General features: G+C 37.2%; 1 protein-coding gene across 1 annotated transcript; it reads left to right on the top strand.

The window, feature by feature from the left end:
• Positions 1-1,260: 1,260 nt before the first annotated feature.
• Positions 1,261-11,610, top strand: LOC143881454 (uncharacterized). Its single transcript, XM_077384527.1, has 9 exons — positions 1,261-1,438; positions 3,540-3,608; positions 5,665-5,827; positions 6,326-6,852; positions 7,537-7,710; positions 7,785-7,901; positions 9,942-10,121; positions 10,242-10,288; positions 10,902-11,610. Exons 2-9 carry the CDS (start codon positions 3,561-3,563, stop codon positions 11,287-11,289), a joined length of 1,644 nt encoding a protein of 547 aa, XP_077240642.1. The 5' UTR covers positions 1,261-1,438; positions 3,540-3,560; the 3' UTR covers positions 11,290-11,610.
• Positions 11,611-12,117: the final 507 nt, after the last annotated feature.

Genomic DNA, 12,117 nt, shown 5'->3' with positions numbered 1-12,117 from the left:
AGGCATGGTGAAAAAGAGCCCCAAAACTTGTGTTTTGAAAGACCCGAACACTTACAAAGAGTGGAAGTATTAGAAGTACCGCAACTTGCATGAAGTGGATGTTTGAGATAAAAAACAGCCCAAAAACTGCCGATCTCAGTAACCCAAACCCTCGTTGAAAAAAAAAATGATGGTTTAGGAATCACAGAGAATGTAGAAGAGAGGTAGTTTTGATACATGAAAAACCAATAAACCGGTGTTAAGCCATCACTGGGTGGTGGCTTAGAAAATGGGTCTTCACGTTTCTCTTCGTTGTGACAGCAACCCAATAGTCCAATACAGATGGGTTAACCCAAGAACGTTCTTTGTCTCAGATTTTTCGCAGAAGATGGGCGTAGTCTTTTCAGAAACCCACAACTATTCAAAGTCTGTATGTTCATGGAAAGCGGCTATTTTAGCCGCGTGACGCTTGCATTCCAGGGCAAATTGGGTTCAATCTTGGCTAACCAAACATGGACCTTTTTGTGAATGAGTGAAGGCTTGTTTATAGTTGTTTAGTGATATAATGAGGTTAATTTAGAGACTAATGAGAACACACACACATTGACCTTCGATCAGGACAATCCAACGGTCATATATCATTTCTAGTAAAATTCAGAGGCTAACATATAAATTTTATTAAAATGTGGTCAATGGGTATTTCTTTGGAAGGGTAAAGAAAGAGTTTGATTAGGGTAAAGAAGAGGATTTTTCGTTCACAAAAAAAAGCTAATCGAAAATTAATGAGTTCTTTTGACGATAATGCCCCCACTTAACATTATCTGCTAGTACTAAGGTCTTGAGGGTATTTTCGGAAGAAGAGTTCGGATTGTGACTATCCGATAGACTTTTGCAGTAGTCCCACATCCGATTCGAAATTTTTTCGGATTCTATGATTGTGGTCCGAAATATGCCCATGGATCCTGTTGAGAAGCTTAGATCCTGTCCATTAAATGTCGGACTCGGAGGATCCATCGGACCGTCCGGGTCCATTGACACCCATAAAATCGCACCCCCTCTAGGATAATTCGCAACCCTGGAGAGTGAACTGACATAAAAAAGCGTTAAAGTCTGCCGCATACACTCCTCTTTGGACTCTTTCTGATGTCAATTCACTCTACAGTGGTGTGAATTATCCTAGAGGGGGTGCGAATTTACCATTCGCTTCCTTTTAGGACGGTTGAGTTTCGCACAATCGCACTTTCATAAATACTATTGAAAAGAGTGTCCCTATGAATAGAAATACAATAAATTCTGAGAGCTGATAAATTCGCCCCGGAAAAGATGAACATTTTTATTTTTAACCCTCCTCAGTGAAACCTCTCCATTATTCCTCTCAAATAAATTTTCTGTAATTACGTTTCCAAATTCCTCTCCAAACCCTAAATCTCTCTCTCTCTCTCTCTGAAAATAAGTTGAGGTTAGTTTTTTTTCCTCTTCTAAACCTAGGGTTTCTCCGTTTTGATTTAATACTGTAAGCTTTATTGATTGTTTTCAGAGAAGAGACATTGATCCGTATTGCTCTTTATGATTTTGCTCACGAAAGAGATTTTCGGATGCCCTAGATTTTGATTTTTCTTTTTGTGAACCTTTGTTGTGGAATTTATTAGAATACTTTTAGTTCGCTTTGGGATTAAGTTATCTATAATTTTCGTTTTTTTCTTTTCTTTTGCAGATCTGGTATGCGATTTGTATTGAATGAGAATCTGTACTAATTTTGAAATCATAATTAAGGCATACTTTGTGTTTTGTTAGGCGATATTTGATATAAACCAAGGGAGGATTTAATCTTAACCGTTGATATTGCTACAATCCAACCGTAAATCTTTTGAATTTGAATAAAAAGCTGAGAATGGTAGATTGATAAGATTGAGAGGGAGATTAAAAGAAAATCTCTCTCGTAGTTAATTTGAATATTAATAGTGGATTGTAATTTGGATTGTAATTAGGAGGTAGATTAGAAGAGAATCTCTCCATTAGTTAAGTTTGATTTAAATAGTGGCTTAGAATGGTATGGTAGTAAAGCGATTGTAATTAGGAGAGAATCTCTGTAGTAGTTAATTTGAATTTGAGAGCTATCGAGAGGATAAATAGGAAGCTATGAGAGAAGAGAGCTATCATGAAAAATCTGTAAAACCGAAAGGTGATTTGGAGGAATCATTCCCCTCCAAGAGAACATTTTATCTTATTTTCAGCTTATTTGATTTGGGAGCTTATCAGTATTTTTCTTTGTTTGATTATGTGATCCTTGAAAATTAGCAAAATATTGTGTTGTTTTTCCCTTTGATGTTTAATAGAATACCAGTGCTCTATGAATGTTAATGCATACCATGTCATATTAGCAACAAGGATTCATTTCAAAAGGGCCAAGATAATTATATCACCAATATGATATATGTTGATACCATGTATATGAGTTGTTATTTATCAGCCTGTTTGGATCCCATTTAGGGGTGTAAACGAGACGAGCCGAGCCGAGCTTGGCCAGGCTCGGCTCGGCTCGGCTCGGCTCGTTAAGCTCAAAAGCTCGGCTCGGCTCGGGCAGGCTCGGCCAGGCTCGCTTACCGAGCTCGGGTTATATTATTTTCACACCCCTCATCTTCCCTGGACAGCCCTATTAGTGTAATTTGACTACTTTTTTTACACTATGGGGGGTGGTCCTAGTAACAAATGGGGTTCCAAAAATGAAGTGACATATTTTGCCCCCCCCTTCACTCCCTGGACAACCCTTTTAATGTATAAATTAATATATAATATATATATTTAAATATATTAAATTCTTAACGAGCCGAGCCGAGCCTGGCCTAAATTGGGCTCGGCTCGTTAAGCTTAACGAGCCTGGCGAGCCGGCTCGGCTCGGCTCGTTAAGGATTCGAGCCGAGCTTTTTTCGAGCCGAGCTCGAGCGAGCCTCCGAGCCCGAGCCAAAATTGACACCCTTAATCCCATTACAACATTCTTTTTCTGTGACTTTTTTTATTGCACACAAAATATTTTTATATTTTAATTACTAAAATTTCTTTTTATGGGCCATTTTTGAAGCAAACATGCGGAACAAATTTGCTTTTACGGTATTTTTTCAGGAAATATATTATTCTAGCAAATGATGGAAAGTATATCTCCTAGAAATATACTTTATTATGCATCTATTTGGGACTTACTGTTCTTTTAGGAGTTGAAGCTGTGTTAACCATCAACTTATTTTCTGCCTCCAAGCTTATGTGCACCCTCAAATTGTTGAAATATGTTAACATAAAGTATATGATTTTTTTGGCTTATTTTAAGATTATTGAACTATGAAATCTAGGGCTACAGGCTTAGCCTACGAGATTTCATCTAAATAGCAATTATTGTTTTTTATTTTAAATTTTTTAATAATTACTTTACCTGTTTTTGTCTGATGGTGTCTAGGAAGACTAAGGTTTTGATATTTCTAGAATTTCTGGTATTCGTTTTATTCTTTGGTGCTTGTGAGAAATATGATTGTCATCAATGGTTCCTTTTTCTCTTATTTTTATTGCAGATTAGTAGCAATTTGAGTAAGATGGGTTTCAATTCGGTCTTCCGTTCTCTACTGGAAGTTTTTCCCCAGGTACATGTTTTTTGTTTCTTGAACTTCATATAATTTGTCTTTGCATTTTTTCCTTTTGGCTATTTGTTTTTCATTTTAAAAATTGGTGGGCTTATTGTGAAACCTAGCTATTTTTTACATGATTCTTTATATGTAATCTTATAATATTACTGACTTTGTGATCGAATAGTGGATAGTTTTAGGACATTAAGTTCAATCTTTATGGAATATCCAAGCACAGTCATCGAATGAGGCTAAAATGTCTCATCCCTATGCTAATAAACTTTGGCATTTGATTGCAGTGAATGATTTTTAAGGGTTTCCTAGTTAATGCTATTTGTAAAAATTTCATTTGGACTGTTTTTCGTGACCGTTGAAAGATAGTTAAAATTTCTGGAAACTTTCTAGCAATGTCTGACCTGTTAGGTTGGGCAAGTTTATAATTCTTGTCCTAGGAATTTGACTCAGTTTTATTATGTAATGTGGTTAGTTGTTTAGTTATCAATGGATTTATAATTACGTCGTTATCACTTACCTCCTTCCTTTAATAAAATGAAAGAAAAGTTTATCCAAATAAAGTAGACAAAAACCCTAGAAATGTTGTTTTTCCACGGATGATATCTAACTGCATTAATGGTGAAAAAACAAGGATACATAACCCATGATAGTTTCACTATTTCGGTCTAGGGTTACAAACGCTCTTCTTCTTGGCAAAGAAACACATAAGAAAAACCTAATCCCGCAACCCTAACATGTGGCTTATATATCAACGCCACTACATGGAGAAATTTATTGAAATATCCTTAAGAGAAAACCCAAAACTTAAATTTACCCCTTCTGGGGCGCTACCCTGGAAACCCCGCATGTGCATCGCGCACATTAGTCCGTCAGGGTCCTGTAAAATGCTAGAATACAAGACATCTGTGCAACATCAGCTATGATCTTGCCAATAAGAAATGAAGGAGCTCCTTAATTCCTTGTCTTAAAGCTAGCACCTCAACTTTGTTAGATTGACTATCACTAACATGGTTAGAGAAAATCAATCTAATCCCCTCCATGATTGTTAATTATACCTTCTATACCTGTTTTATGTGGATTTCCAATTCTTGAACCAGTGTTTCCAAACACGGATGCAGGCCGAAACATGGTCAAAGCGAATCTTAGTCGACTCGGTGTGACGTGTCTGAGTACCTTGTTGATGTGATCATAACTCAGTTGAGTCAAGGATGTTTTGATTGCTTTGGTAGGGCAAAACACAGAGTAAGATGAGAACTCGGCCAAGGGTGAGATGACGATTGGTGCGGGGATTTTTGAAACAGTGTCTTGAACCATCAAAATTCAGCTTCAAAACATTAGGGAGTAGATTTCCATCACAGAATAATTTTTTTAGGAATTTTTGCGCTAACCAAATGACAATCCCACATTCTTCGAACCTTCGAAGCTCTCCACATCTCTTAAATGTTTCATGGGGGTTGCTCACTAAATATTTCTGCTGAAAATACTTGTCTCAATTCATCACAGTTCTAGTGTGGCAGATGGCACTTAAATTGGTAATAACATGCATTCCTTTTCGAACTTCTGAGTACTTTTTGAATATTATGTGCAATAATTTTGGGAAGTCAAATAAAGAGTAGAAGAAAATATTTGCCTCTTGTTATCTATATTCTATATTGATTTTTTGTGACTCACGTAGTATTTTAAGAACTTAATATAGGATTCTCTTTGGCATCTCTCTTACAGTGGTCCATTGCCTCTTACCTGATAAAAACCTTAACTTAGTATAACTGTAACTGATAGACTTTTTCTTTTTAAAAAAGAAAAGAAAAGAACAGGAAAATGACTTATTCTTTTCAAAAAGGAAAAAATCTAAAAGAAAAAACGAAACTGATAGACGGGTTGCTCCGGTGTCCACTGAATAGTTACAGCAGAATGTCTTGTGCATTTTTATTACATTATTAAATTTTTATTGCAATATTCATAAACAATCTAGGTTATCCTATGGATATATTTTCATGCAAATACTATTATAATTAAAATATTCAATTTAAGCAGCGATTGCCTTCTTATTCTGGAACAGGTTGATGTTCGTGTACTTAAGGCTGTTGCTATCGAACATTCTAAGGATGCAGATGCAGCAGTGGGATTTATTCTTTCTGAGGTTCTCCCAACTATTTACCCTCCACAGGAAGCAAAAGACACTGTTGCTGATAATGAAATAGTCATGGATCCATCAATTGGAGGTAATCAATTATATCTTAAACTGAGTGGTTAAAGTTTAGTGCATTTCTCATGAATTTAGATGTGTGACACTCTGTCCTAATTTGCACTTGTGCATTTTGTTGCCTGTGCTAAGCTTCCCAATCATGTTGCATTAGTAAGTTAGCAGCTATGTTACAAATGTTGTTCTTGGAATTCTCGGCCAGGGAAAATCTCGGGTTGTATTAATTTTTTTTAATTTTTTCGGGTTTATATCGGGAAAAAACGGTAAAAATAAAATTATTTAAAAATTATATAAAAATATTAAATTTAAGAAAAAATAAATTATCAAAATGTCACGATAAAAACACAATATTTTGAAAGTATCGGAGATATTTGTGACATAGGTTGGCAGCTAGAGCAAGAATCTTCTTGTCCTTTTTTCTTTCTATTCTGTATGATCGTATGTTTCTTATTTTCATTGCTCATGCTTTAGTTTGAATGATTCGTGGCTGATAAGTGGTGGCTTTTTGGAAGAATAGTTGAACGTGGGGAGGAAAGCTTTTCGTTGAACCATCCAGATGACACTTTGCTGCATTATATAGCATGTGAAGATGTTGGTGGCATTAACAACAAAAATGACACTTCATGTTTAAGCGATACTCTGAGTGCTAATATCCAAGAGTCACGTGGACTATCAGTTTTTGACTCCATTCCGGCTGTTGTAACTGATGTCCGTAGCCACTTGTGTTCAGACACCAATTCACCTGAAGAGGAAACTTTGCCAGCTAGTAATGTTCAGCATTTTCAGTCACCTTTTTATGAAGAAAAAGTAGAATCTTTTGATCGTGGAATTGTGGCAGAAATGGGTGTCAGCACTTCTCTTAGTGAATGTGAGGAACCTGGATGGAGAAGTTCTTTGGAGAATGGTAATGAACGATTGACTTTTGACTCTGAATTGGTTGGCGTTGATGAGGAGTCTTTCCCTTCAACTGTAGCTACCAGATCTGGACAAATTATTAGCACTGATTTTCTTGAAGGGTTCATTGAAGATGCTAAAAATAACAAGGTACTGTGATATATTACTTTTATACTTTTGGAAGCCCTTATTCAACATTTTTTATATTTTTCGAATTACCATTTCTTGATTGTAGCAAAATTTAATTGATATGTTACTCTGTGATTTTGTAAGTTAGTTTTCTATGTCGGTCACATTATTATTTCTTATGCGACCTGATTTTCTTATGGTTTTAAAACTTATTTGCATGATACATAGTAGCTTACATCCCCCTTTTACTTTGGAGTCTATTTTTGCTCCTGCGGTGGTACCTCATCCTTCCACACTACTTCTATATTTTATTGTGTAATATGCTTATATTTTGTGATGCTGGGATGACATGTAAACAACCTGCACTGTTAGAAAGTCTTGAAGAATTTATGTTCTGATTCTTCTAAAGCCTCACTTTTGTTAGTTTTCAAGTTCTCTTCAAGGAAAATGAAAATTGTGTCTTATTGGTGGTTTGTTTTGAAATCACCTTCCAATGGAATAAGGTAATGCTATGTTAGTCAGCTTGATTAGGTTGGGTGATAATGGATACCATAAAGAAAAGCAAAAAATATGTGTAGAGAAAGAAAAAGAATGTTTATATTTCATGAAGCAAGACATCTAGTAAGGCAGCCTCTTGTTTATATCGTTTTCAAAACAAACAAAAAATATGATGCTGTTTCTAAAACATTTCCCACAATGATGCAGAAAACCTTGTCATTAGCCATGGAATCAGTAATCAGCACAGTGGGAGAAGTAGAGCTTCAGGAAGAAGCAGCTGTACAGGCCAAAAGGGAAGCCTCCGAGGGTGGTCTAGATATCCTTACCAAGGCGGTGGGCCTTAATCTGAACCTGCAACATGCCAAGGAAGCCAATAACAAGGTAGCTTTCTTGTCTATATTGCCGCTCTTTATTATATTGAGAAGAAAATCTGACTTTCTTACCTGATTTGGCAGCTTGCTGGAGAAGTTTACGGGGAGAGAGCCATTCTAGCAACTGAAGCACGAGAGCTTCAGTCCCGTCTGCTCAATTTGTCAGATGCAAGAGATAAGTCTCTGTCAATCATTGATGAGGTGCTTAACTTTGACGTTTGACTCACCTTTCTGCGGGTTTCACTATCATTCTTACTAGGGTTTTGGATTGCTTTAGTTGTCTATGTTTGTTCCTTTTGCATCATGCTGTCAAGAGGCTATATCAGAACCAATTTGTTGTAGGAATCATGGGTATGTGTAGGGTGCTTTGGTAGTATTCGGTATCTTTTCTACTTGGACTTGAAAATTCGTAACTTCACTCCAATGACAATTGTGATTACTGGAACAATTTTATATTCTTCTCATGTTTTGTTCTTTTTTGCATCATGCTGTCAAGAGCCTATATTAGAAAAAAATTGTTGCAGCAATCATGGAAATTTGTAGGCTGATTTGTTATTATTTGATATCTTTTATACTTGGACATGAAAATTCTTGACTTCTCTCCCGATGCAATTATGATTAGTGGATCAACTTTGTATTCCTTTTCTTGTCTCCAGTATGTACATATGGTATCGGTCACCCCCCAATCCTGGACGTGTTCAAATTTCAAATCATGACTATCGTAGATCACACGCACGGTTATTGCAAATAAAATTCATTTTCCAGAATAAATCATTCATATATATATATGAGTTAAGTGAAGCTACACATACGTGTAGCTAACTTAGCTACACCGACGGATTAAAATACAGTGGGCCCACATTATTTGGGTGATCCAAACCATTCATTTGATAGGATCTCACATTGATAGGGTGTGCCCAAAAAATCAGCTCCATTGGATGATCTCAACCCTTCAAACTGTGGAGGCAAAAATGGACAGATTTGTGAAGGTTTTTACACGTCCATTTTTGCCTCCACAAATCGTAGGGTTGGGATGATCCTATGGAGCTGATTTTTTGGGCACACCCTATCTATGTGAGGGCCCATCAAATGAATGGTTTGCATCACCCAAACAATGTGGGGCCCACTGTATTTTAAGCCGTCGGTGTAACTAAGTTAGCTACACGTATGTGTAGCTACACTTTCTCTCTCTCTCTCTCTCTCTCTCTCTCTCTCTCTCTCTCTCTCTGTATATATATATATATATATATATATATGAGAAAAGAGTTGTTGCGCTCGAGCGCAGCTAAGCCGTTCTAGCACAGAAACAGGGGGTGGGGCCATTGCGGGGTGATCCTAATCATTCATTTGAAAGGCCCCATGGGGGCCTACCAAAAATCAGCTCCATTGGATCACCAATGGGTGTCCATTTGTGGGGCCAAAAATGGACAGATACTGTTTGTCCACAAATCTGTCCATTTTTTGCCCCTCAAATGGACACCCTAAGGTGATCCAATGGAGCTGATTTTTGGTGGACACCCTACCCATGAAAGGGCCCATCAAATGAATGCTTTGGATCCCACCCAAAATGTAGCCCCACCCTGTTTCTGTGGTCGAGCGCTATATATATATATATATATATATATAGAGAGAGAGAGAGAGAGAGAGAGAGAGAGAGAGAGAGAGAGAGAGAGAGAGAGAGGTGTTCCTGCGCTCGAGCGCAAATAGCTTATCTGCGCTCGAGTGCTGGAAAGGGGGGTGGGGCCACATTGGGGGGGTGATCCTAAGCATTCATTTGACAGGCCCCATCATGGATGTGTGTGTGTGTGTGTTGGGGGGGGGGGGGGGGGGGGGGGGGGGGGGTTGTGTACAAAAAATCACCTCAATTGGACCATCTCAGGGTGTCCATTTGTGGGGCCAAAAATGGACAGAAACTGTCTGTCCACAAATCTGCCCATTTTTGGCCACACAAATGGACACGCTATGGTGATCCAATGGAGCTGATTTTTGGTGGAGACCCTATCCATGAAAGGGCCCATCAAATGAATGCTTTGGATCCTCCCCCCCACAAAAAAAAAAAAAAAAAAGTGGCTCACCCCTGTTTCTGCACTCGAGCGCAGGAACCCTTTCCTCATATATATATAATATTTATATGGATTTGGCTGGTTTGTTAAATATAAGCACATCTGATTCTATTCCCATCGCAAAAGTTGTGTAAACCAACTGCATCTCTTCTCTAACTGTAGCATGCACTTCTTTCAGATGCGTCAAGATCTTGAAGCACGACTAGCAGTTGCAAAAGCAGAAAAGGAAGCAGCTGAACAGGAGAAGCTAGAAAGGAAAAAATATGCACTTAAAGCTCTAGCCGAGCAAGAACTCATCATGGAGAATGTGGCTGAAGAAGCGAGGAAACTCCATCAAGAAGTCGAGGAAAATGCCAAGGTAATAATACTATGGTTGACCGTTTAAAGTATGTAGTGTAATGGAATTCCTGCCAGAAAAGCCATTTTCCTTGAGACAGAATGAAATTAAGTCTTGGTGCTATCTGTTTCTGTGTTGCAGTTACGGGAGTTTTTGATTGACCGCGGTCGTATCGTTGATATATTGCAGTAAGTCTTGATGTTCCTATTTATTTTACATCTTTTACGCCTCTTGAGTTGCGAATCCCAATTTTACTCGAAAGCTGAGTTACGGGGGTTTTGATTGGTATGAATACTCGAATCCATGACTGTCTTTAATGAAATTTCAAAGTCTCTTTAAGCTCAAAAGAAAGTTGATAAGAATTTCTTTACTAAGATGGAAAAATGATTACAAATAAAACCGAATCCCATATCATTTCAAAAAAAAAAAGAAAAAAGAAAGAAAGAAAGAAAAAACCCCATTCATATGTACTTCTCAGTATTCTTGAAACTCTATTTCTTATGATGTTTTCTAGTCATGGGTTATTAAAAGAAGAAATTAAAAATGTCCTATTGCTACGAAAAGATTGTAACTACGCTGATTTAAAAAAAAAAATAGTGAACTGCACTAGTAAATGCGAAAATGAACCATTTTTATTTCATTTATTTTGCAGAGGAGAAATATCTATCATTTGTGAAGATATATACAAAAAGATTGTAACACCCTTAATTTCAAAAAAGAAAAAAAAGAAAAAAAAGAAAAGAAAACCAACTGCACCAGCAAATGCGAAAATGAACCATTTTTGCTTCATTTATTTTGCAGAGGAGAAATATCTGTTATTTGTGAAGATGTGGCCTCTCTGAGAGAGAAAATTGCTGGACGTGTACCACTGAACAAATCGAGATCATCAAGCCAGATTAATTGCATCTTAGCCTCATCAAGCACATCCCTTAAGAGCATTCCATCAGATCAAGCTCTTGAGCGTACAAAATCATCCGAGAGCTTGGAATCAAACACGTCTCTTAAGAGCATATCAACAACCAAGTCATTCAAAAGCTCGAAATCAGCCAACAAAGAGCTCTTAAACTGTGGGCAGTCGGAAGGTTCAAAGCACGATCTGAAAGAGAAGGCTATTGGGAATGATCTTAAGGCATTTTCAGATAACGGGTGGGAAATGTTGCACGATGAGTCCGAGTTGCATTACAGCTGAACACTTACAAGAGATGCTTGGAGAAGTGGTTTTCAAACTTCTTGCTCTGTTTATAGTGTACAGCTACTTTGAGGTGCTGATTCTGTTTATTTACTTTGGTAATTTCATTGGAGGATTTGGTTTTATGTTAGGGAGTCCACATGGCATTTTATAAGATTAGCTAATCTTAGGTGTTGCAGGGCTACTTTCCATGATTTTTTTGGCTGTGTTCAAGTCTACTATGATGTTACATACATTTTTCTCAAATGCTGCCTAGTATTGATCCTATCCATTTAGAACTGTGTAAATATCTTCTTTAGTCATAGAAAGAAACTTGGTATTGATCATCTCTGTTATGCTATGTATTTAGAACTTCTTTTGTCATGTTTTTTTATTCTATCCATTATATTTGTAATGGGGACTAATATCCGCATTACAATCTTTTAATAATGGCACTACTCTGGTTGAAACCTCTCTCGAATGCACCAATGATGGACGTCTTTGGGGCTAGCTTCCTCTTTAAGAAAGAAAACTCTATTTTGAGTTGAGTTTTTCTTGTCCCTGTTTTTCAGCCACTAGTCACGGTCTCCTCACACTGATGCCCTCTCAATTTTCTCCCTATCTCAACATCCTTGCCCCTCTCTTGCCACTTGATAAACTTATATTCGATGGAAAAGCTTTCATTTCTGTCAAACATGGCCTAAATGTTCTTGGATGAAAAACTTTTACCCTAGAGTAAGATTATTAATATCTCACGGAATTTTTTAGGAAATATCTCTCTTAGTGAAGAGAGTTTTCTATTAACTAGATAGGTCAAAAATCGAATTCAATCAAGAACTCGACCAAGGT

Source organism: Tasmannia lanceolata, unplaced genomic scaffold, assembly GCF_043159265.1.
Source record: "Tasmannia lanceolata isolate RefF3 unplaced genomic scaffold, GAP_Taslan_0.1 ptg000007l, whole genome shotgun sequence".
Classification (NCBI taxonomy): domain Eukaryota; kingdom Viridiplantae; phylum Streptophyta; class Magnoliopsida; order Canellales; family Winteraceae; genus Tasmannia; species Tasmannia lanceolata.
The sequence above is the reverse complement of the archived record's forward strand: the minus strand, read 5'-3'. Positions and strand labels throughout refer to the sequence as shown.

Excerpts from the sequence above, each read along its gene's own strand:
- LOC143881454 (XM_077384527.1), top strand. The coding sequence starts at position 3,561 with ATGGGTTTCAATTCGGTCTTCCGTTCTCTACTGGAAGTTTTTCCCCAG. Across the intron at positions 6,853-7,536 it reads AAGATGCTAAAAATAACAAG|AAAACCTTGTCATTAGCCAT; the intron begins GTACTGTGATAT and ends ACAATGATGCAG. Across the intron at positions 10,122-10,241 it reads AAGTCGAGGAAAATGCCAAG|TTACGGGAGTTTTTGATTGA; the intron begins GTAATAATACTA and ends TCTGTGTTGCAG.